The following is a 25,116-nucleotide window of genomic DNA, read 5'->3' as shown; positions in this document are numbered from 1 at the left end:
TAATATCTGAAATCAAAGAGGGAACATCACCACAGGTCCCGTGGGCATTAAAAGGATAATAAAGGAATACTATGAACAACTCTATGCCCACAAATTTGATAACCTAGGAGAAATGAACCTCTTCTTTGAAAGACACAATCTGCCAAAACTCACATAAAAAGAAATCCAAAAATATATACTAAATCAATAATTAATAACTTTCTAAAACAGAAAGCACCAGGCCCAGGTGGGTTCACTGCTGAATTCTACCAAATATTTAAGGAAAAAATTATACCAGTTCTTTACAATCTCTTCCAGAAGGTAAAGCAGAGGAAATATTTCCTACCTCATTCTATAAAACAACTTAATATTGCTAAGTGAAAAAAACACATTTGAAAAGCCTACATACTGTATGACTCTCAGTACATAACATTCTGGAAAAGGCAAAACTATGGAGACGGTAAAGAGATCAGTGGTTGCCAGAGGTTAGAGCAGAGAGAGAGTAGAATAGGCAGAACACAGAAAACTAAACAAATAATAAAAGAGGGCTATGGGCTGACCTATGATGGGAGTGTGCTATGAATCAAGAAAGGCGATTAATTCAATTCTGTGCCAAAAACAAATTTAGAAATAACTACATGACAAAACTTGCAGGTTGCAATTAGAGCAGTGCTTCAAAAAAAAATTCATAGCCTTATATATTTAGAATAAGAAACAAAAAGCCTAAAAATGCAAGAAGTAACATATTATGCACGGAGTTAATAAAAAGAACTGAATGATAATAATAAACCTAAACAAAGTAGAACAGAGTAATCAAAATAAAAGCAACAATTATTTAACTAAAAACAAAAAATGAAAAGAGTACATTAAATCGAGAGCCAGTTCCTTGAAGGAAAAGAAAATAGACTTAATCAAGAAAAACACAAATAAAGTAAAAAATTATAAAGGAAGACAATAACTGCAAATACAAGGGAAGTTAAAAGAAACGGATATTTCTCAATATTTTCAAGTAAATGTGAAATTCCTAGAAATACATAGTTTTCTAAAAATAGAAGTTACTTAAAAAGTTTCTAGAAGACAATAACATATCTACACAAACAAATTACCATTTAAAAAATTGTAATGTTTTTAAAGATGTAGCACCCTACAGACAATCAGATAACAACAAAGTACCAGGAATTCACAGAAAATTCTACTATATTATTAAGGAACAGATCATTCCAATGGTCTTAAATTTCTTCCTGGTGTCTCTTTTTATAAGGACACTAATCCTATAAAATCAGGGCTCACTCACCCTTAGGACCTCATTTAACCTGAATTACTTCCTAAGAACCCCATGTCCAAATACAGCTACATTGAGGGTTAGGGCGTCAGCATATGGATTTTTAGAGGAAACAAACAGTCCACAATAGGGATACTAAAGGAAAAGGAGACAAAATTATCATTATTGAGTCATGATATGATTGTATAACCTGAAAACCTAAGAGACTCTGTTACAAATAACATGAGAACTCAGTATGGTGGTGAGTTACAAACTGGGTACAGAAATCAAAGCTTTCATATATATATGAGCAACCACTTAAAAAAGATAGAAGGGAAGATCCTACTGATAATAGAAAGCAATAAAAATAAGAACACCTAGGGATAAATTTGAGAAAATGTTTGAGCCCTATATGAAGAAAAATCAAATTGCTACTGAGGATAAAAATGAACCCTTTACCAAATGAACGGCATCCTGAAGGAGACTCAACATTATAAAGATATCTATTCTTCCTAGGTTAATCTATACATTGAATGCAATTCCAATAAAAATTCCTACATGATTTTCTGTGGGGACAAAAATTGATTTTAAAGTTCATATGGTCCGGCCGGTGTGGCTCAGTTGGTTGAGCACTGCCCCATGCACCAGGAGGTCACAGGTTCGATTCCCGGTCAGGGCCCATCCCTGGGCTGCAACTCGATCCTCAGTATGGGGAGTGCAGGAGGCAGCCGATGGATGATGTTTCTCTCTCATCGATGTTTCTATCTCTTTCTCCCTCTCCCTTCCTCTCTCTGAAATCAATTAAAAGAAACATCTAAAAAAAATAATAAAGTTCATATGGAAAGAAAAACAAGTAAGACTATTCAGAAGAATTCTAAAAAATAAAGCCCTGAGGAGGGCTGGGTGGTGAAGATGCAGAGACAGGCACTCTCATGCCTCTGTGGGTATGATTTCTAAGAAGGGCAGTTTTGCAATATTTATTAAACTTACAAATGCACAAACCCTTTCATCCAGCCATCCTGCTTCTAGGAACTTATCCTTCAGACGTATGCTCACATGTGCAAAACGACGTGAGCAAGGTTATTCCGGGCACAACTGTATGTAATAACACACAGCTGGAAACATCCTGACTGCCTATCTGTAGTGGTCTGGTTAAGTAATGAACTGTCCATACACTGCAATCCTCTGAGGCTGTGAAAAAGAAAGAAGCTCTTCCTGGATGGCTGTGGAATGATTGCCAAGATATATAGCGATGAAAAGACACACACAAAACCCAAGTTGCTTTTATGTAAACTCCGCTATGATTTGTGTACAAACAAGGAAAAATGAAGGACACATACACTTAATTGCTTGTGTATGTGTGTACTATCTCTGCTTCCAAGGACAACTGTGTGGCTGGGAGAAGGGGTAAGAGAAGACATTTTCACCTTTTTGTAGTTTTGGAATTTAGAATCACATAAATTTATTTATTTAAAAAATTAAAGAATTGAAAAAGTAATTTATTTATGATTTTTAGAAATATGAAAAATTGAATGAGCATTTACATTTAAGATCATGAACTACAGCAATATAGTTTTAATTTTTTTAAATTACATATTCCAAATTCCCCTTCAGTTATGAGAGAGAGATTGCAAGAAAATTAAAGAGTGAGGAACCACAGGAGAACAGGAAGAGTGTGGGGAGTGAGAGTAGGAGTTAGACAGGAGTCTAGGAACATATCCAGAGAGAGAGAACCAGAGCCAGAGAAAGCTGGCTGAGCAGGAAGAAGAGTGGACACTCAGGAAGTTTCATGATGAGGACAGTCAGGTGAGAGTTCTTGTAACACTTTGCTGTCCACTGGGGACACAAGCTTCAGAGCAAACTATCCTGTTCCACTGCCTTTAAAATTGTGACGTTTAAATATGAAGTTAATTTTTCCATTGAAATATAAGGGGTTTCTCCAGTGTGAAAGGAACTGACAAAGGCCTGAGACATTCACTTAGAACCTAGTGTCACTTTGCCACTAAAAAGCAGCCTAATTGCTTCGTCTTTGTTCTTTGAGAGTTTGGGTTACTCTTTTTTAAAAAAATACATTTTTATTGTTGACAGTATTACATATGTTCCCCATCTAGCCCCTACCCCCGCCCCCAGGCCTTCACCACCCCATTATCTGTGTCCATGGGCTATGCATATAAGTATGTAAGTTCTTTGGTTTATCTCCCCTCCCCGCCCTCCCCCCACACACTGAGATACGTCAGTCTGTTCCACGCCTCCGTGCCTTGGGTCTTATTTTGCTGGTCAATTCATTTTGTTCATTAGATTCCACAAACTAGTGAGATCATGTCACATTTGTCCTCTGATTGGCTTATTTCACTTAGCGTAAGTCTCCAGGTCCATTCGTGTTGTCTCAAAGGGTAAGAGATTCCTCTTTTTTACAGATGTCAGGAGGTTATATTTGAAAGCATCATTTTATTTCACCTTTTGGAGCCTTCCTTAACCACAAATAAATTTAATTTGTGAAACTTTAAGTGATTCTGCCGTTATTTCCAATTTCTCAACTAAAGCATCAAACTCTTAGAGGGCCCACCCTTAGAAACTGGAGCACAGCAGGCGATCAGTGAGAAAAAGGTTATGTGTATGCCTACAGTATCCTGGTCTGAACACCTGCATCTCATGGAACGCTGGTGTACGGCACAGGGCCGTGAAGCTGGGCCCCACCAAGTTCTGAAGGTTCCCATCTCCGGCTTATAAAAGAACACAAGTGCAATCTTTCCACAGACACAATTACCTCTGTTGCCACCTGCTGGTAAACTTATGTCTCATTTAACTTAGTAGTGGCTTTCCCAACCTGATTAAACACATTTTGGAACACGGAGATAGATTTGCAGCAAAAGAACTTGTACTGCTTCAGAAGCGGGGAGGCTGGGCGGCATGGAGCCCTGCGCCTCAGGACGCAGCCCAGCACACGCCGAAGGCTGCACTGATGTGAGGAGGTAGATGTTTTTCTCCGGCAGTGCCTCCTGCCCTGCCGATTCTTGAAGTTTGTCTACTCTCTTGAGTTCATGTAAATACAGGATTTTCCTCCCCCACTCACCGAAAGAGACCAGTTTTTAAAAACACTCAATGATTCTAAGTGTTAATTTTTTAAAGTTTTAATTATGTGCGCGCACGCACACACACACACAGGCACTTGCCTCACTTTGGTCCTGGGTTGAAGCCGACATTGGCAAAGAGAGAGTCCTTCATTTATTCTACATTTAGACTTTCTTTTGCTCCTCCCACTCACATACTTCCCTTCTGTTCCTTCAAAACCTACATTCATGTTCAATACTCAGGCATAACACACTCGCCCCCCCCCCCCCCCCATCGGGTTGTTTGTTTTCTGCTGTGTTTTGAGAGTTCTAATTTAATCTGGATGTGGCTTTTGGTGAAGTAGTTCTTGAATCATCAAAAAAAGTGTAAACATTTAGGGTCTTTTAGTATAAGGCTATTTTATTCTATTCACTTCTTGGTGATTTACATATGCAATACACAGTTAAGTCTATAAATGAAACTTTTCCATTAACCAGCACTGTGGGTGCTCTCTAAGAAGGATCAGAGAGAATGCTGGTGAGCTGTGCAGGTGGGACTCTAGAAAGGGCTATTTGCCTTGGTGAGTTCACCAAAGTCCAGGGTTTAGTCTAAGGCTTAGAAGGTTCAGAAACGTGATTTGGCCAGTGTCCCAAGAGAATATCCCACTTGAGGGCATTTATTCATGCTGGCAAAGCTCCAAAAAGACCAGTGTGCAAGGCCAGGGTGGCAGCTAATGCACCAATGTAGCCTCTGATGCCTTCTTCTTCTATAGACTCATATGAGAGTTGTAAGCTTCCTTGGTGACCTTGGAGTTGGAGTAAGGGGGGACTTAGCCATATCAATGGCTGTAATGAACTTTCCACTAGACCATGGTGAAAAAATAAGCATTATTTAATTAATGTTTTTAATTGGTTTGACTTAAAGAGCTATCTTTTATTGTGCGGTTATCTCCTTTCTACAACTTTGACAAATCCTGTATGAATTTATTTCCCTAGGGTATAGTGATAACTTACTGGTTCAGCACACATTCAGAAAGTGAAGAGCTGTTCTCTGCTCTAATGTTGCCCTTATCTCTCAAATTTCTGAGACCTTGGGAGGTACCTCCCTGACCTCTTCACCCCCACCCCCATCTGTATATGTCCAGTTAAACTGAACTTGGCATTCAAGACTCTATACAATCTGACACCTAGCTTCCAATTTTGTTTCAATATACCTTTCCACGTGATTGCTCTCCAGTCTACTTGCAATTCCTGATGTGCCACGCCTTCTTTTGCTTCTGGATATTTGCTGTGCGATCCCTCGTCCCTCTTTTCCTCCTCTACCTATCTTCCTTGATGTCTTCTGGGCCAGAAATGAACATTTATCTGGATTCCTGCCGCACCTATCTTCAATACCATTCCTGAGGTATTTATCCTACACTGTCTTTCACAGTGGGTGACTTGTGTATGCTTTAGTGAAGGATAAGACAGGTACCCTCAGCAGATGCTAAGCTCATGGAAGGGGAGCATATAAATAAAGGCCCATCTTTTAGAAATATTAGCATGTCTCACAGCAAATAGCACAGTGGTTTTCACAGTAGGTGCCCAATCAAGTTTGTCAAAGGAATGGAAAAAGAAATGAATGTATGAGACACGGTATATTTAAATTCTTGCAACAGATACACTCTTTTTACCCATGGCTACCTGTGTATTTTGATACTTGAACACCCTCTTATACACACCTCCTATGTAAATATACAGACCTAGGGCTCCCTTGGGCTATGTCCTCACATGTGCGAGTCTGTGAGTGTGGCCGGCACATCAGCACACTCAGACAGAAGGAAAAACAAGCAGGCACTCCCAACTGGGGCAGTCATTTGCAGCTCCTCCCATTATTACTGGCTGAATCTTTTTATTTAAAACAAACAGAGAGCTGGAAGCAGCATTTCAAGTGGCTGGCTATTAGCGAGCTCAGTTGTCAAAACACAGACCTAGTCTTTACACACTCAAAACAGCAAAACCCAAAAGTCCACTCCTGACCTTAGCATCTCTGAAGCCAGAGCCTCCCCTAGCAGCTCCCTTTAGGACCCTTAGGGGTCATGTGTTCTTATCACATGCAGGCTATTTTGAGATTTTACTTGGCTGAGAGCACTTGCATTAATCTCAGAGAGACCTTTCTTTCATTTTCTTCCTGTTCCACAGGGCAAGGACTCCCCCCAAAGGCAGTGGAGCTACCATCTTCCACCTAGTCAACGGCTGATGGAAGTTTCTGAGGGCTGCAGAGAAGGCAGTCCTGAAGCCCAGATCCCAGGGACAAGAGGGCTACTGTAGAGCCAGCAAAAATGACCAAAGGAAGAAAGGCCAAAGGAAGAAATGACCAAAGGCAGAACATGATCCAGGTCACATTAGGGAGCTGTGGTTCATTTCCTGTTTCTGACATCCACTGAGTGGTCCCGTAATCCGAGCTGCTCAAGTGCTGGCCTATCCAAGCACAAACCAAGGGAGGGACGTGTAGTTAAACCTCCTTTGATCTGTGATGCTTATGAATCATCACTGTGGCCGTCATCATGGACTCTAATCCTCACTGTGGGGCAGATGGAAAAGGGGTGGAAAACAGAAGGAAATTTATGGCGACCACAGGCCACAGCTTGGCAATGTTTGGATTGAGTTTTTAAAATAAATCAGATCTATCAGCTTATTTGTCATCTTTTACCTCTTTCTCTTAAGAAATGGAGTGCATTAAAATACTAGTTGCATAAATATTCTGATTATTTAATTATGTAATATGTATTTTTGGGGTCAGATAAAAAGAGATACTTTAATTAAAACCATTTGTCACAGTGCTAGGCATATAGAAATAGTCAATAAATGGCAGCTGTTATTATCAGTTCTTGAATTCTTATAACCAAAGATTTTGCTACATTCTTGGTCTCCTGAAAACAGTATCACATACTGTTGTAGTACGAGCTCAACTAGATAATAACAAAGAAAAACTTGAAGGAACTATACCAGAGTTAACAGTGATTAACTCTGAATGGTAAAGTCACAGATCATTTTTCCCGCTTCTCTCTACACTTTGCATTACTTTCCAAACTTTCTATAATGAACATTTATTACTCTGTTGATCTGGGAAAATGTTGACTAAAATAATTTTTTTAAATGAGATTACAGTGTTTAGTGCATAAAGGCTGTTTTCAACCTAATTTATTCACCCTGCATGACCTTGGGTAAGTTACTTAACCCTTTGATTCTTAGTCTCCTCTTGAGTAAAATGGGGAAAGGAAGTACTTCCTTGGAAGGCCTGTGTGAAAATTAAATGAAAAAATAGAGAATCACCCAACAGGGAGCCTGATGGGGTGCAAGCACTTGCAGTGGGTGAACAATACTCTGACTAACATCTCCTGCTTCCGACAGGATAAGCTTCTCAGGAGCCGGCCTGGACCAGCACGGGGAATGGAGTCACCCCATTGACTTGCCGCCAGTGCCTCAGTGCGCTTATTGCAAGGTCTTGCTTTTCTTCAGCTAGGCCTGAGAACTGCCCGACCCAAACTTCAGAAGATTAATGCGGTCCTCAGGGTAATTAGATGAGTGTAAATAAATGGAATAATGTGGTAAAACGCAGGCCCATGTGCTTTGGATTTGGAAAGACCAGAGTTTAAACTTTACTAATTACTAACCGTGTGATGTCAGGCAAGTGACTTGCATTTCTGGAGTTTTGATTTTCTCATATTTGGTAATTGTAACTAACGTCCACCGAGCCTGTGTTACTTGCTAACCATGGGGCTAAGCATTTTATTTACATCATCTTGTCTAGTTAGCACAGCCACCTCAAGACATGCAATTATTATTCCCATCTTACAGATGAATAAGTGGTAAAGTAAGTTGCCTGAGGTCACTCAGCTGGTTATTGGTAGAGTCTGGAATTAAATCTGAAACCAGAGTCTGTGCTCTTACCCACTCTGCAGTAAAGGCTCCCATTCATCAAATGGGCATGCAAATATGAGCTGATGGGCTTCCCACCATAATTAAATAGAAAAATATATGTAGGTGCCTGTGCATAGCAGGCACCCAGTAAATGTCTAAAATTAGAGTAGGCCCTCTAATCTTAGAAGATATTTAGGGCTCCAGAGGAACTTCACCATAGAATCCCCGAAGATTGTATGTCAATAAATGCATACCCGCTGTGTCATACCATTGACTTGTCTTGTGTGCATTATTTGTGCATATCTCTCCCACACTCCTTTTCTTGACCCTTAGTAGAATATCTCAAGGAAAAGGCAACAATTTTAAAATATCCTTCAGGCCCTGGCCAGGCAGCTTGCTCGTTAGAGCGTCATCCCAATATGCTAAGGTTGCAGGTTAGATCTTCGGTCAGAGCACATACAGGAAGCAACCAACGAATGCACAGATAGGTAGAAGAACAAATTGATGTCACTCTCTTTCTCTCTCTCCCCTCTTCCTCTTTCTGTAAAGTCAGTCAATAAATAAAATTTTTAAAAATATCTTTCAGATTTGCTACATGATTTCTTTCAGACACTGCACTGATACTTGTTTATTATTCCAATCCTATCAGTAACAATAAGAGTTGTCACTTATTGAGTACTTGTCAGTTACCAGGCACTGGGTAAAGGATCTGCATGATTTATCTCAGGGTATCCTAATGATAAACTTGCGAGGTAAGCTTCGTTAGTCCTATTTTGCTGATGAGGAAACTGAGACACAGAAAAATTAAGACATTTTCCCAAGTTCACATGGGTAATAAATGGTAAAATCAGGATGCAAATTCAATTCTGTCTGCCTTTGAAGCCTCTGCATTTAATTACCTCATCACTCTATCCCCACAACTCCCTTATCTCCATTTTTTGTGTGTGGATGTTTGTCTGTGTCTGGAGAATGGCACAAAGGGCCACCTGGGATCAGACCATTCTAGAGACCTAGTGGTAATTACGCTTCTCCTGCTTTCCTGTGAGGCTGAGGAGGCCGAATTTGCTAGAGAGGTTGAAATTGCCCACTGGCCTAATCCACTACACACCACTGTGGTGGTCACTATGGTGTGCTATTTGCTAAATATTTCACTTTCCTCAATTCTGGGCACAGATTAAGATTGAACTTCCTGGCTTCTTTATGGTTGAATGGGGCTTTGTCACTAGTTATAGCCTTTGGATTTTGTGTGGAAGTGACATGTGACACTTCCAGGCTGAAGTCTAGAGCCTGTTTCTGAGAGTTTCCAGAGCTCTCTTTTCCCTTTGATACAACCACCAGCAACATTCCAGATGGTAGCTGCTCCATCAGCTTGGGTCTCTTAGTTATAAAAATATGCAAAGATCCCTGTTGACTTGTGATGAATATGTGGCTTGAGTGAAAAACAAACCTTTGTTGTTTTAAGCCACTAAGATTTGGAGTTATTTGTTACTACAGTATAACCTAGTCTATCCTGACTGATACAACCCATATAACAAATTGTGGATGTCAGTGTGCTAGTTGCCAACATACTCTGCCCATGACTATCATCAGGTGGGGGTGGGGGTGGGGTAAGGGAGGGAGAGGCAGGGGGAGAGAGAGACTTTTAGTTTCGTTCTGGCAGAACCTTTAGGAAGCTATGCCTTTTACTTTGAAGAGATATCCTCAAGGAACCACGAGGGCTGAGACTGTGTCTTGCTCAGTATTTCCAGTGCTCTCTAAGGTGACTGACACTATTTGTCAAATTCATAATATGTTGGGTTATCATTTTATGGACAATAGAATCTGTTCTTGGAGCATTTCCCTTGGTTTTGGAATTCACATTAGCCAAAATTAATACAACTTTCCTAGTTAGCTCTTTAAACCAGGCTAGTTTACATGCTTTTTCTCTCACTCATTCAAGGTTTCTAGCTGTGGGGGTCTCAGGGTTTCAGGATACATGCATTTTTTTTTTTTTTTAATTAACAAAATCTTTGTGCTTTAAAAAGCAGTGTGGAAGCCCATTCATATTCAAACAAGAGTTTTCATTCTGTAACCTCTTAAAATAAATGAATAAACCTGCCCAAACTTCGGCATAATCTGGAAATCCCTGTTCCTTTCATGAAAGCGGTGCAGCTCAGTGGGCGGAGGTGACTCATCCGTAGCTCAGCAGCCGCAGCCCTCGGATGGGGACAACAGCCAGACTCCACAGGCCCGGAGGAAAGAGTGGGAGAGCTAGGGGGAGAAAGGGGATGGGGCTCCCAGTGCAGAAAAACAGCCCGTGCCTGCGGGAAGGCCTGCGAGGCTGAATGCCTCTCCAGGTAGCTCCAAATGTGCCTTCCTCTTCCTGCCAGTCACTTTCTCATAACCTATTCCAGGGACCACTTGCCAGCAAGCTAATGCTCCCGCTTCAACTAGACTGTGCACACCCCGAGTCCCATTCCCCTTCACCCACCCTATGCCCACACTCCGTGCCTGGCACGTCCAAGGCCACTAGGAGATGTTTGCTGAGCAAGTGGTACTTGAGGACCTGGGATCATCTTGAAAGCTACCGCTAATAAACTGACCTCAACAGAGAATTCAGCTCCGCCCTGCCCGGCTCGAGGACCCGGGTGGCAAACTTTCCAGTTCACACGCATTTGTTTGCAGCTGCTTTCATCGCTTATTTGATGCCTCTGTTGTTCAAAAGGTCGCTGTTTGGGGACTCAGCCAATTATTACCCAGTTCTTATGTTCAGCTGGGTTCACTAAGGAGTGAAGGCTACTGCCTAATTCAGAAGAGGGGCAATAGGTGGAACACACCAATTTGGTGTCAGCCTCAGCTACCCAGGAGCTGTAATTTTGGGATTATAAGATGTTGCAGGGCCTAGAGACCACAGTGAGATATGTTTTAAGAGTTTGGAAATACGCCCAGCTAGCATGGCTCAGGGGTTGAGCATCAATCTAGGATTCAGCAGATCATGGTTTGATTCCCAGTCAGGGCACAGGCCCGGATTGTGGGCTTGATCTCTGGCGGGGGGGGGGGTGCAGGAAGCAGCCAATCAATGACTCTCTCTCATTGATGTTTTTCTCTCTTTCTCCCTTCTCCCTGAAATCAATAAAAACATTTTTTAAAAAAGAGTTTGGAAATACATTTTGTTGTTAAACTGCTAAAATTCATACATAACGAATGTGATTAGCCATCTGTGGAAGTAAACCAGGAAATTGTTCCTAAATATGTGAGTCAAAGACTTGGGAAGACCCAAGATGCCAATCAAGATGAACTAGAAGAAACCTCAGGGAAGAAGGCAGGACGGTGCTCAGAAGCCAACCAGCTGAATGCACACTGTTCAGAGAATGCCTCTGTCTGGGGAGCGGGTGGGTAAGGGGAAACGCTCAGCTCTGAGACGAAGGAGAAAGGAGATCTGTAGAGGCAAACACTGGTAGGCACCCCCGGCACTATCCCGGACAGAGGTGTCCCTGGCCTCTGACGGGGTGAGAGTGCCTAACGCTGCTTAATGGAGACGCTTCTGATGCTCAACTCACATCCTTCATTCTGAGGGAATGTGCTGATTAGGCCAAAGTCAATGGCCAGCACTCCTACCAGTTATATTTCTCAGGGTTAATTAACAAATCGGCATCGATGTGTGTGTGTGTGTGTGTGTGTGTGAGTGAGCGGGGGGGGGGGGGGGGGGACTCTGATGTACACAGGCTTAGAGCTTCTGTGTAGGTACCTGGAGTGTGGGGAATGTTATTCTAAGGATGTCAGGAGAGTCAGGATTCAAAATCTGGAAGGATGGTGATGAGTCCCTGAGGCCTGGACCATTAGTGGACCTTCTCTGCATTCCTGTGTGTCATAGGCTGAGCTGCCCATTTTCAGGTGCCACAGAAGACACTCTTCAAAGACAATGGCCATCCCTTTGCTTCCTGGCAAGACTACGCTTTTATCCAAAGCTCTGAAATGTTTTTGACACTGGCAACCTCACGACTCATTTACTGCATCACTTACCATATGAAGAAGCCACCTCCCTCCCACACACCTCCTAGCCCGCTGTGAATGGGGACCACCCTACGAAGACCACTGTCCCACCCTTTGAAGACCACTCTTCCAGCTGCAGGCTGACTTTTACTAGAATTTTACAGCAGGACAGTCCCTATCTTGGCCGTCTGTTCAACTCTGCCAACATACACACCATGCCCAACGTGGGCCAGTTGTGCTAAACACCTCCAGTTTCTTCCAATGGAAGATGCCACCAAAGCTGTAAGTAATCTTGGAGGTAGGGGGTGAACTGCACAGGGCTGACAGGTCTACGAGGCTGTTTCTTCTCAGGAAAGAGAGCTGAGTGGGTGATGATGAAGGGGTCTGGAGGTTTTTGAATAATTCACACTAGGAGAACTATCAGGAAGCAACAGAGCCCCCAGAAGGATTTTCTCTACAAAGAGATTCCCAATAGTTTAATAGCTGCGACAGCTTTCTTTGCTCTGCTCTCAAGCCTGGCAAGAGCTTGGGCTCCCGCTGTGACAGTGGGGAAGAGAGATCTGAGGGGCCAGACTCAGCTCACCAGCAGACCCTGTGTGAGGATTTTAAAGTTCTCCATTCCAGGATGGTGCCTGAAGTGATCGAACACCAGGAAGTCTCACATGGACTAGAAAATCGGGACCGTAGATTAGAAAGTATTGACGAAGGGAGAGGAAGTGGGTTTGGTCCCACGTCAGGGGTGCTGTTCAGGGGAACATCAGGACTGGGGCTAAGATCAAGAGCCTCTTGGTGGAATGACAAGGGCCACCTAATTCATAGGTAAGAACAAATCACAAGTAGGGAGAGTAGCACCGCAAAGGAAATAGCTGAGCCCAAGAGAAAGAAATACCTTCTCCATGATTTTTCCTCCAATTAATTGTGGCTACAGAGATCATATTTTAAAAGAAGAAACCATGCCTGTCATCTATTGGTCGTGACAATGTAACAATTGTTAACCCCACATCTCTTACCCATTCCTTGTGAAGAAATAACTGAACACAATAAGCTGTACTCTTTGCTTGTAGGATTCTTCTTTTCATTTGTACCCTAGACTTTTCAGCCAAAAACATTTGCCCTAAAGTTATATAGTAAATATCTGAGCTGAAGATTGCACAAAAGACTGCTGACAGCTCCAGCTCCTTTTTTTGAAAGACAATGCCCATTAGTTGAAATGCTAATATATAATCATGTATGTGGATTTACTCTGACTTGTCTTCAGAAAAATGCAATTTATTATAGTGCAGGGCAGCAGAAGGTCACATGGAGAAAAACGTGTGAAATCAAAACAAAAACCAGCAATAATTTCATGCTGTGAGTCATCCTAATACTATTTTTCAGCATCTGACGAAGAAACAGTGTGGCATTTAAATTAGCGTGCAAGGGGGAGCATCGTGCCCCTGCTTCCCAGAAGGTTACTAGTGGTTGTTGGCATCCTAATTGCTCCCCTCCTTTTGGCACTTACCTGTGGAAAGATAAGGAAAATCTGCCCATTCTCACCATCAGCTCAAGGTCAGTGACCACACACTTGCTGGTGAAGTTGGCCTGGCGACTACAGCAGCGTACTGTAGATATAAAAAACAACCACAGAAACACAACCTCAGTTTCCCCACTTATAAAATGGGGTATGCATCATCTCGACCTGCTTTACTAGAAAGATGTGGGATACTAAAAACAAAAACAAAACAAAACAACCCCCAAAGCCTAGTTAGATGTTCCACAGAAAGGCATGGCGCAAAGTACTGCAACTGCTACAATATGCTTAAAACTAAAGTATCTCCAGGACCCTAAATGATTTTATGCAGAAACTCATGCAGAAATTTCATTTTGAGCCTCATCGAAGTGCTTTTTAGTTATTAAGTGGAAAAGAATCTTAATTAAAAAGAAATTCAACTATAAGCATTCCTAGAGCATGGCCTAAAAGGCAGTGTTAAAATGAGGCTCTTTTTCAATCAGATCAGCTATCATCGAATTCCTCAGGTGCTTTGTCTTTGCCTCTTGGTCTTCCTCTTCTGGAAACCTGTAATCCCTTCAGCCTCTCTGTGTGCGTGTGTGTGTGTGTGTGTGTGTGTGTGTGTGAGAGAGAGAGAGAGAGAGAGAGAGAGAGAGAGAGAGAGAGAGCGTGCACTCAGGTCCCAGGGAGAATGCAGAAGCTGTGCCTGGATTGCCAACTCAGGCTGTGATTTCCTTTGTCCCTACTGCTGGAGCCTCCTTGGCTGATTAAGTCCTAGGCTTCTCCCAGTTTTGTTGGCCATGAATGGAGCCTCTCCAGTGCTCACTGGAGTGCAATCCCATTGATGCTTCCTCCGCCTGCCGCCCTTCCTCTCCCAGCCCAGCTGAGCTGATGGATTAATCCTGCTGTGTGCTCATAAACCTCACAGGCAAAATGCAAACTGGGGTAGCAAACAAGGGCCAAGGTTGGAAGGGACCACAGAGACCTTCCCTCTAGACTCAAACTACTCATTCTGCTTAATTGGGGTTAATTGAGGCCCAGGACAGAGCAGTCAGGAGCCGAGGGAGAGGGCAAGCCTAGACTTTCAGGGTTTTCTGCTCTTCCCACCGCAGGCATTCTCCGAGGGAAGCCTGTAAAAGCTCTGCTGCTCCTGCTATGGGACAATGCACTGTAAACACAGAATAACCGCCATGAACAGTACCAACATATCCAGCTGCATTTTTACAGCCAAGGGAGGGACCTGGTAATCAAAATCATAGATCTTTGTTTGTATGATAGAGTTGTACACCTGAAATTTATATGATGTTATTAACTGCTGTTACCCTAATAAATTTAATTTTAAAGATAAAATAAAATCATAGATCTTTGTTGGGAGAAACCAAGGGGTCTAGAGTACTTTCTAAGAGTCAGAAAGCTACCTGTTAGCTACTGATTGATCTGCCTATGATTTTTATTTTCCTGCCATATCCCCCATCTTCAGGTATATGCCCCAAACCCTTGAGTCTGTAGATTATCTACCCACAGATTCCTTCTCAGAGACTCTGGCTTCTGACAATTTTCCTGTTTAGAGGCAACACTTTATAGCATTTATTACTTTCTGTCATCATATTATATATTTCTTTGAATGTCTCTTCTCACTTAGCATCCTTAGGACAAAGACTTTGTTCTGTTCACTGATGTGTCCCTCTCCAGCACTTATAATGCTACGTACTTTATGGTAAGCACTAATTTGTGTGTGTGTGTGGAATGAATGAATGTATGAATGAAAACTATCTTCCTATGCACTAGCTCTGGGAAGGAAAAAACAGAGTGTACCCTTGGTTGGATGGGGAGGGAACATCTTTGCTTCCAGTCTCTCCCCAGCTCCACCTTCACCCCTCATCCCCAGAACTCCAGTCACTGTCTCCTGGTTTCCTTTCCTTCTCCTCAAAATAATCTGGTTCATCATCTTCAAGTCAGAATATAAATATTGATAACCATTTAAGAGTAACACCTTCCAGGGAACATTTTAGAAAAACTCTAAACTTAAGCCAAAGGGATGAGTCCCTAAAGTAGAATTATAGGTACTGGCCAAAAGACGGAAGAGGGATAAGAGGTAGTGGACCTTCAGGGAGCCTGTTATAATCCAGCGCATCCACAACTTTTGGATGCTACTGGCCACTGAAGTGGAATTCCAGAGAACCTTCGACACTGACCATGGAATCGTGTCCAGAGAGTTGCCAAATCTCATCAGCAATTAGACAGTATTGGAAAGGATTGGAGAAAAACAGGTCACTCATACAGTGATGTTCTCAGTGTAAATTAGCAAAACCTTTAAAAAATGCATTTTGGCAATACATAATGAGACCCCAAAAATATTTAAACCATTTGATCTTACTCTTGTGAATTTATCCTAAGAAAATAATCAAGAATAGGAGAAAAGCTTTACATTCAAAAAGTGCATTGTCATATTATTTCTAGTAGCTAAAATTTTGGGTGAAAAACCTAAATGACAAATAACCATGAGAAAAAAAAAAGCAACGTAAATGACATAACAAGGACAGATTTGAGTTACAGTGTGTCTGATCTATTTACTAGCTGTGATAACTTGGGTACATTATTCAACATCTCCAAGTTTCACTTTCCTTGCCTGTAAAATTCCTTCCCTATAATAACAGTGCCTGATTTGTGAAGCTGTAAGGACGAAATGAGATCACTGCAGATAAAGTACCCAGCACAACGCCAGGTACAGTTATCTCCTCTGCTCCTCTCTTCCTCCTTCTTCCCTACCCCCTGCTATTATTATTATTATTATTATTATTATTATTATTATTATTATTATTATAGGAGGCATTATATTTTTGTGGAATGAATTATGGATCAAACACCTAATCCTCCAACAGTCTAGTTAAATGACTATTACAGCAGCCATATTATAGCCCAAAGTCCCGCTACGAGTATACATCTTATCAGCACGGGCTTGGGATTTGATTCCAAACAGGCAGGCCTAGAAGATATCTTTGTCCAGGGATTGCCTCACATATTCATCCTTAATTAATCAAAAAAGAACTTGGTTTTGAAGAACAAGACAGCTGATCCCCCTTTTCCAGCTGTTTTGCTGGGTACATTCTATGGAGGGGAGAGATTATGGGAGGAGTGGGAAAGGCAGGATGTGAGGAGGGTCCACTTAATGAGATAGCTTCTTCTGTAGCTTCTCAGCTGCTTCTGAACTTGAACTTGTTCTGAGCCATGGAACCCCTGAAAAAGCTCTTATCTTCTCCCCTCCTCCCCTCCTCTCAACCCCCAACTGAGTCCTCACACCTGATATTTTTGCTGGTTGCGCAGATCTCGAAGCTCTCAAAGAGCAGGGATGCCTAACTGGGGAAACTCTCAGAGCCATCATTAATGACCATCCTGATCTTGGACCTCAAAAAAAAAAAAAAAAAATACACACATTGGCTCAATGTGCACAGCTTCATCATTTTCCCCACTCCCACTTCCCCTTGTGTTTACCTACCGCAGATTAGGCTCCAAATCTGGGATTTTTCTCTTTGTAACTATTCATGGGGTGGTAATTTGATCTTTTTGGCTCCTTGTCTATTTGTTTTATTGTTGGAGAAGTGTGTGTGTGTGTACACGCACGTGCTGGTGAATATTTTACAGGGAAGTTCCTGGGGCTGCCCCCTGGTGCTTGGGAATGGATGCCCATGGAATTGTGTGGGGGTACACAATTCTTGGATAAAGTTTGTGTATCTTGAGCTTTAAGTATCTGTTCACATTTGTATATCTGAGTATTTGGACATATTTGTATCAACTTTTATGTTAGCCAAAAAGAACAGCCTGCCAAGAGAAGCAAATGTTTCCTGCAATGATATAACTCCAAGAGTGAATGAAAGAGGGGATGATGATATACACAGATTAAAATTACACACCATACACTTTCTAGATTATGTAAACTGAATGGTGTGTAATTTCCTACATTATATAAAACAGGCAGGGTCCTATTGTGATCGTCATGGGCCCTAACTACTTCTGACTTCGAGTATGCCTTCCTCCACATAAAAGCATTAAAAATTATCCTTTATAACTCCATTGGTATATAGTATATTCATTTTTTTCTTCAGATTTTATGACACATTAAAACATTTTTGCGAGCTCTTAAAAGGATGGTGGCTTCCTGGCCCTGTGCCTGATGTGTCCAGTGGATGTCCGCAAGGCACTGGGACTCGGCTGTGGCAAGAGACTGGTGAAGGGGCCCCAAGGCCCTCCCAGCAAAAGCTCCACAGCTGCAGCGCTTCATTTCCACGTACCGTGAGCTTAAGGATTTCTTATATCAAATCTATGATGGACATTTATTTACCAGCGGGAATAAGATACTGTAGTGGTAAGAAGCATGGTTCATGTACTCAGTTGGACTTAGAAGTGAATTCCAACTCTTCCACTTACTAGCTATGTGACCTTGAGTGATCATTTAACCTCTCCCAGCCTCAGTTTCCTCATCTATAGTATGTGGAAAATAACACCTTCCTTATAGTGTTGTGAGAATTTACAGAGACGATGGATGTAAAATGCCAGTGCCTTGCACTTATACTTTACTTCTTATTTCTGGTTTGGAACTTTTGCGTAATATGAGTTTAGTCACCAGGCTCAAAGTTTGATTAAATCTTGGGGTAGATATGCACCCAGGCGAGTAAGAGTCAGGTGTTCCTGGTGGGAAATGTCTCTTGATGCTGTGAGGTACACTGACTGGTTCTTCTCTGTCAGCTAGGTGCTGCACATGCAATGCCTCATTTGATCTTCTGAGTAATGCTGCAAGATAGTTACTATAACCTTCATTTTTACAGATGAGGAAACTGAACCTCAGAGCAGTTAGGCAACTTCCTCCAAATCAGCCTGATGGGATTCAAATCTATATCATTCCGGTGCCAAAAGCTGAGTATGCTTTTTCCACTAATTAGGATCACAATCCAGTATCTGCAATTTCCACATCTAAAAAAGAGCTCTAAAAATCACAGAATGTTTTTTCCTTCAAAATTCTTCTGGTAAAACACTTGGTGTGAACTGATGAGGCTAGTCATACCATTCATTCATCTTGGTTAGTGTGATTAAAGTTAGGGCTTCCCTGTGCACTTTTTTCTGATATAACATGCTATTACTTAAAGTTTAAAAAAGAAGCAATAAGCCCAGAGTAGAGCACTCCCCCACCAGCCCTAGCAGTGCAGGGCCCCATGTGTCCTTGAGATGACCCTGTGGAGGGAGTGAAGGCAAGCATGTCGGAACTCTGAGCCATAATCCTGCAGCTAAGACAAAGCGATATTCCATGTGGGCTGATACTGAATTTCCAATCCAGGTCCCAGCAAAGCTGATGAGAACTGGCTAAGCAGCTTTTCCCAATAAGCAAACTTGGGCCATAGCAGAGTAAAATAAATCTCCCAACTTGGCTATGGAGGGGAGAAGATTGAATCCTGCTGCTGACAAAGGGGCTCACTGGGACTGCTCATGGAAAAGGCAAGAGTGAAAGAGCCGGCCAAGTCTCCTTTGTTTAGGGTAACAAAGTGTTTGCATTACATGAGACAGCATATATGTATGTGTGTATGTGCGTGTCTAGTTGAGTACCTCTCAGTACCAATTCCCACCCTGCCCTTTACAATACTGGGATAGACAGAGGTATTGGATGTTCATACTAGAACTATACTGGTCCAGGAGAGAGAGACAGAAGAGATTCTAACTCTAAGGATGAGAGCCTAGGGCTGAAATCTCTCTCCCTGGAATTTTCCGCCATAGTGAGTGATGTGTTTTATCTCTTTCTTCCTGATGAGCTGAAACTCAGCCAAAAATATAGCCTCTCCAGGTCTCCGAGATTTGGAATCCCAACGTAAATGTGACATGGGAAGGGGCTGATGGGTTTGAAAATGGAGATTGCTGGTGGAAACTACCAGACTGTCATCTGTGAGGCCCAGGAAGGGCTGGTCGCCCTTAGGGAACTTTCAGAAGTGAATCTGGTGAGGCCGGCACACATGCACATGCACTAACAGTCCTTACAGGCGGTGGCTGTAAGGAGGAGGGTCTGCAGACCTCATCCAGTGCAAAGAAAACCAAGTGGGGAGCGATCAGTTAGCCATCAAAGCTCTCAAAGCAACCCCCAACTCATATCTCAGTTCTCTGCCCTTATTCAAGAAATGGCCGAGGAGAGACCTTTGGCTTCTCCCTGTTTGGGTGATGTCATTTCCGTGCTTGGCCTTTGCCTTAGTGAAATGATGGGATCCATCCCTCACATAGCGCTTTTCAGACAGGAACAAAGCCTAATCTAACGTACTCTTGGGCTTTGCAAAAGTACACTGTGTACCTCGTCTTTTATTTCTGGCATTGTCTCAGTTGAGGAAGGGGAGAGATTGGGAGAGGAGGTTCATATAAAAGGGGGTAGCATCGAGTACGGGTGTTTGATTACTCATTAGGTTCTCTGTCCCTTAGATGAAAAGGTACAAAGAACAGCCCATCATTTCCAACATCTTGAAGCTCAGAGGTGCTGGGAGGCCATCAGGGGCAATTACTAGTGATGTACTAGAATATTCACATTTCGAGAATTACACATTTGAAAAGAGCCCTGGACATCATCAAATACTACTCCTTTAATTAAGGGATGAGAACACTGGTGCCCAGAGAGGCTAAGGGACATTCTGAAATGACTGAAACCACACAGTTCATCTAAATGGTCACAGAGGCATCTTGGCATAGTCCAGACTCTGGTACCACTCGCTATACACCTATGTTTTGATAAAAGGGAAGAGAATCCATTCACGCAAACTTCTCTTTTCTCACATGTCAAACGAGGAAGCTGGATAATGCCAAGTGTTGGCAGAGATATGGGCACAGAGGACGCTTATGCTCTGCTAGTGGACAATGGATAGTGTAGCCATTCTGGAAAGCAATCTGGCTCTCCTTTGTCAAATTAATATTTACATACCTGTGAGCCAGCAACTTTACTCCCAGATATACTATCCCAGTGAAATGCTTACAATAGCCCACAGGGGATGTATACAAGGGTGCTTATTCCAGCACTGCCATGGTATCGGGGAGTGGACAGGTGAAGCGCGGTGGAGACCTGCCCACCCTGGAGTGCCGGGGGCAATAAGGAGCCACAGAGAGAATGAGTACATGGCGATGCATGGTCTTAAACTGGTACTCCAGGGGGGAAAGTATAAAACAGAACGTGTTAAACACCAAATTTCATCGAATTTAAATACCACTTACTGTACTATGCACCATTACTTTACGTTTTGACTCAAAAAGTAAACATTCTGCCCATTAAACTATGGCATACAATTGATTGCGAAATGGATCCTCACGCCAGAGATTAAAATGTGAAATCCAATTATGCAAATAAAAATACACACAGAGTGATATTTATGGCAAGAATATATTCAAATATACATTAAACACATTGCTTATGGGGTGTAGTGGTGAAATGGGAGTGGCGACGGGGATAGAGGGGAATAAACAAATGAATATAGGAGCTTTGCACAATGCCAAGAAGATAAAGTGGTTAACTCTGAGCAATGGTGGATAAAAATGTGAAAAGGTGGGATAACACCAGTGATGGGCTTGAAGTGAGGACTACTGAGAAGACCCAGGCGCAGTTCACAGCATGGAACAGAGTTCACGAGTTGTTTCTATTCTCTCTTCACCTTTGTATTTTTTAAGGGTTTTTAAACTGATTTTTAGAGAGAAAGGAAGAGGGAGAGGGAGAGAGAAGCATGATGTGAGAGTGAAACAGTGGTCAGCTGCCTCCTGCACCCTCACAGGGGCCCGAGCCCGAAGCCCAGGCATGTGCCCTGACGGGAACGGAGCTGGCAGCCTTTCGGTGCACGGGACAACGGGCGGCCAAACGAGCCACACAGGCCAGGGCTCATCCTTGTATTTGAGGATGCTGCCCAGGACAGGAGTTGAAGGGGAAGGGTCACTGTCCTGAGTGTCATTTATTCCTTAAATACAGTAACCCTGACTTTGCTTCACATTCCGGCTCCAGCACACTGTCAATAAATGTGGCAACCAGCAATCTTTTGCTTTTCCGACACCAGAAGTCCATTTTATTATCTGCTTATAGGAAGATTTAAAGCACAGCGACAGAGATAACGACGGCAATGATGATGGAGATAAACGAAATGCAGACTGAGGGTTGCCAGAGGGGAGGGGAGTTGGAGGGCTGAGTAAAAAGCGAGGGGATTGAGAAGTTCCGATTGGCGTCACAGAATAGTCACAGGGATGCGACGTACAGCGCAGGGGACACAGTCAGTAACACTGTAATGACCATGTGTGGTGTCAGGGGGCACTGGAAATATCGGGGGAACATTTTGTAAAGTATATGATGGTCTAACCACTACGCTGTACACCTGAAACTAATACAAAATAATATTGAATGTAAAATAAATAAATAAATAAACAAACATACATTTGATTAAATGAAAGGGGAAAAAAACCCAAAAAAATACCATAAAAAGTGCAAAATCTTAAAAAAAAAAAAAAAAAAGGCAGTGTTTCAGGAAAACTTATTTTCCAGAAGTTCTTTGAACAATTTTCCAATTTCTTTGGAGGAGCAATATGAAATCAACCCAGTAAGCAAATAACATACAGATTCTGCTGGGAGCCTCTGGGAAATGGATTAACTTCTTGGAAGAGGCTCACACATCCCCACGAACACGGTCAGCCTGAAAACACGGGGCGTTTTGTTGAAGGAGCATTAAGGAAGGCAAACCATAATGCTTAAGCTACTCCGGGGAAGAGCGAGGACTAGTGAGGTGCAATAAAAAGTATACAAATTGCGGCTTTGGAAATGTCTTCCCGGGAGATTGGGAAGGGGTACAAAACTCTCAGTGAGCCAGGTAGGTTCCTAATGAATAGCTGAGCTGTCTCCCTCACCAAATGAGTAAAGGCTCCTTAGTCTAAGGGGAAAAAATTGATCTTGGTCTTTAAATTAGGCAACAGCAAAGTAAACGTTTTAATAAAAATGATTAAGGTGAGCCACACTGCGAGCTTGCTGACACTGGAGACAGCACCCGTGCCCATGCTGGCCACTGTGAGAAGGACCCTGAAATCACTGTCTTTTCTTATGGCAAAGAGCACAACTCTGGACCTCCTGCACCAATGGGGGTTTAATAATAAAACACTGCCACCCACAGTGTCTGAAAGCCCAAATATGCTATTAAAAGGTATAAGACACAGGGGATGAGTGTGGGATCCAGGCCTCTGTTCCCTCTCAAGGGGACAGGGGTTGGGGAAAGAAGCTATTGTATCTCTAAGTTTCTGGATGCCTCTTTCTTTCCCTTCCTTTGCCTTTCTCTTGAATTTCAGCTCAATGGCTCTTTCCCTCTGTGTGAGGATTTTCCAGAGTCCTTCTGAGCTCAAGAGTTTTATTATTTAATATCTGAGGCACAGCTGATAAGAATCTTTCTCTCCATCTCCTAGATTCACAAAGTCTTGTTGGAAAGGGTAAAGGAAAAGCTGTTTCCCTTCACATTTCTAGACCAAAGACATTTGGAGGAAATTAACTAGGATTTAAATCCAAAAAATGACCATATTTTTGGCTTTGTGTTGTTTTCCCCTCACTATAAGGACAGTAACAGCTGGTTCTTGAGTGGACAGTCCAGCTAGTGGGCAACTCCGCTTTTCAGGTGAATATTCTGGGTGGGCTGAAAAGTGGGCCAAATCCAGGTAATTCATGATTTACCTGTTCACCCTTAGTTTTCCAGACTTGGAGAATCTTGAAGCTGGGAAGGGCCTCACAGATAATCTGGTCAGCTATTCCCAATTTAGGGTCCTTGAGCAGGTAGGGGATCCTCAAAGGCATAAAAAAAAGTGTTTAAAAGCTTTTCTTCAATAACTTTAAAAGTCTATAAGGAAACATACATTTAACTTTCAACAAACTTCCCAACTGATGACAATGCCAAGAAATGCAGTTGTTAGCACTGAGAGCTTACGCAGATTTGCGGCTCTGGTTGGCAGATGATGACACTGCAAAAATATAGGAATGGAGCCTTATTGGTGACAAAATTGGAAACCCAAGATGTAGGTTAAATCTCACTTTGTAGGTTTGGTAACTGAGATTCTCAGTGAGTTGTGAAAAGTTGTATTGAATTCAGAAACTCCTCGGGCAATAAACTAGCTCTCTCTGTCCTTCAGTTCAAGTAAAGCCTCTGAATGAATAAATATTTTAATGTTTGTTTGTTTAGTACAAGATTATGTTTGAGTAAGTAGCATTTCAGCTTTTCACATGTTTACTCTGCTCAGAATACGATGCTGGAGAAGGAACTTGAAGTATAAGATGGCCTGCTTTTTCCAACTTTCCTTGGAGACCCAGGGTCTGGCCCAAACCTTACAATGAGATGAAGACAGGTATGGACTCATTCCCTTTTTATTTTATAGGAATAGAGCAGATACCAACCCCAAACGTGAAATCCTGTTTGTCTGGCAGTCTTTACTGATGCACTGAATAGTGCTTAAGATTTAGAAGTTTCCTTTGCCAGTATTAAACAAGCAACTGAAGTAAGCTCTACATGAAATACTCTGAGAACTGTGCTGTGTATAAGTCAACCACACAATCTCACAAAATAGAAGTGTCCATAGAAAGCAATAATTCCAGTACTGGGAAGGTGTCTATGCTGGTAGAGGCATGTGTGGGGAAACATTCTGCGTGGATAGGGAGCTTGAAAGGGCAGGTGAATTTATTGATAGATTTCGTTCTTCTTCATCCCATCTGGCAAATCATTTCTGTTTATCTGGATGCTTCATAAAAGGCACTTGATGGTCAACATACATTAAGAGTAGGTAATACTGCCATTGATTCCCTAGAATTTCTTTGCTGAGCCTCAGTAGCTGGACCATGCAAAGAGGTCCGCGTCAGGACTGCTAGAGCATGAGAAGTTTACACAGTTCAAGAGAAAACTGAGCCCCTCTTATTTAGCCCCTTCATTTCTGTGAGATCTAACCATCCTTGGTCTCACTTAGATTTCAAGAGAACTGAAAAATCCAAGAAGAACTTGAAAGAGACTTTTCAAGGTCATTATTTTGTCCTTAAGTTCTGAGACAGAGCAAAGGGATGGAAAAAGGATTAGAAGAGAAATGCTTTTTAAATTTATTTTATTGAGCTATAATTCACATACTGTAAAATTCACCATTTTAAAGTATACAATTTAGTGGGTTTTAGCACATTCACAAGGTTGTACAACCATCACCACTATCTAATTGCAGATCATTTCACACACACACACACACACACACACACACACACACACACCCCACCCCAAAAAGAAAACCTGTAGCCATTAGCAGTGTTGTTGGATGGCTTGTATGTAGGCCTGCCTCAGGTATGCAACATTGCTAATTCATTTGTTCATTCATTCAACAAACACTTATTAAGCATTGACCAAGCTCTAGGCATGGGGTAATTTAGCCCTACCCCTTGCAGCAGAGCTACGTACCCAGCCACA

The 25,116-nt window shown here is 42.3% G+C and overlaps 1 protein-coding gene across 1 annotated transcript in view; it reads right to left on the bottom strand.

Moving 5' to 3' along the window:
• Nucleotides 1-13,471: 13,471 nt before the first annotated feature.
• The window catches only part of GTPBP8 (GTP binding protein 8), a 93,154-nt gene continuing 81,509 nt past the window's right edge, over nt 13,472-25,116 (bottom strand). Inside the window, exon 6 of the mRNA XM_016200216.2 lies at nt 13,472-13,766. Within this exon, the coding sequence (XP_016055702.2) occupies nt 13,754-13,766 (13 nt within the window). The 3' untranslated portion in view covers nt 13,472-13,753. The remainder of the gene's footprint in view (nt 13,767-25,116) is intronic.

Source organism: Miniopterus natalensis, chromosome 6, assembly GCF_054644295.1.
Source record: "Miniopterus natalensis isolate mMinNat1 chromosome 6, mMinNat1.hap1, whole genome shotgun sequence".
In the NCBI taxonomy this organism is placed as follows: Eukaryota; Metazoa; Chordata; class Mammalia; order Chiroptera; family Miniopteridae; genus Miniopterus; species Miniopterus natalensis.
This window is presented reverse-complemented; position numbering and strand designations above follow the sequence as displayed.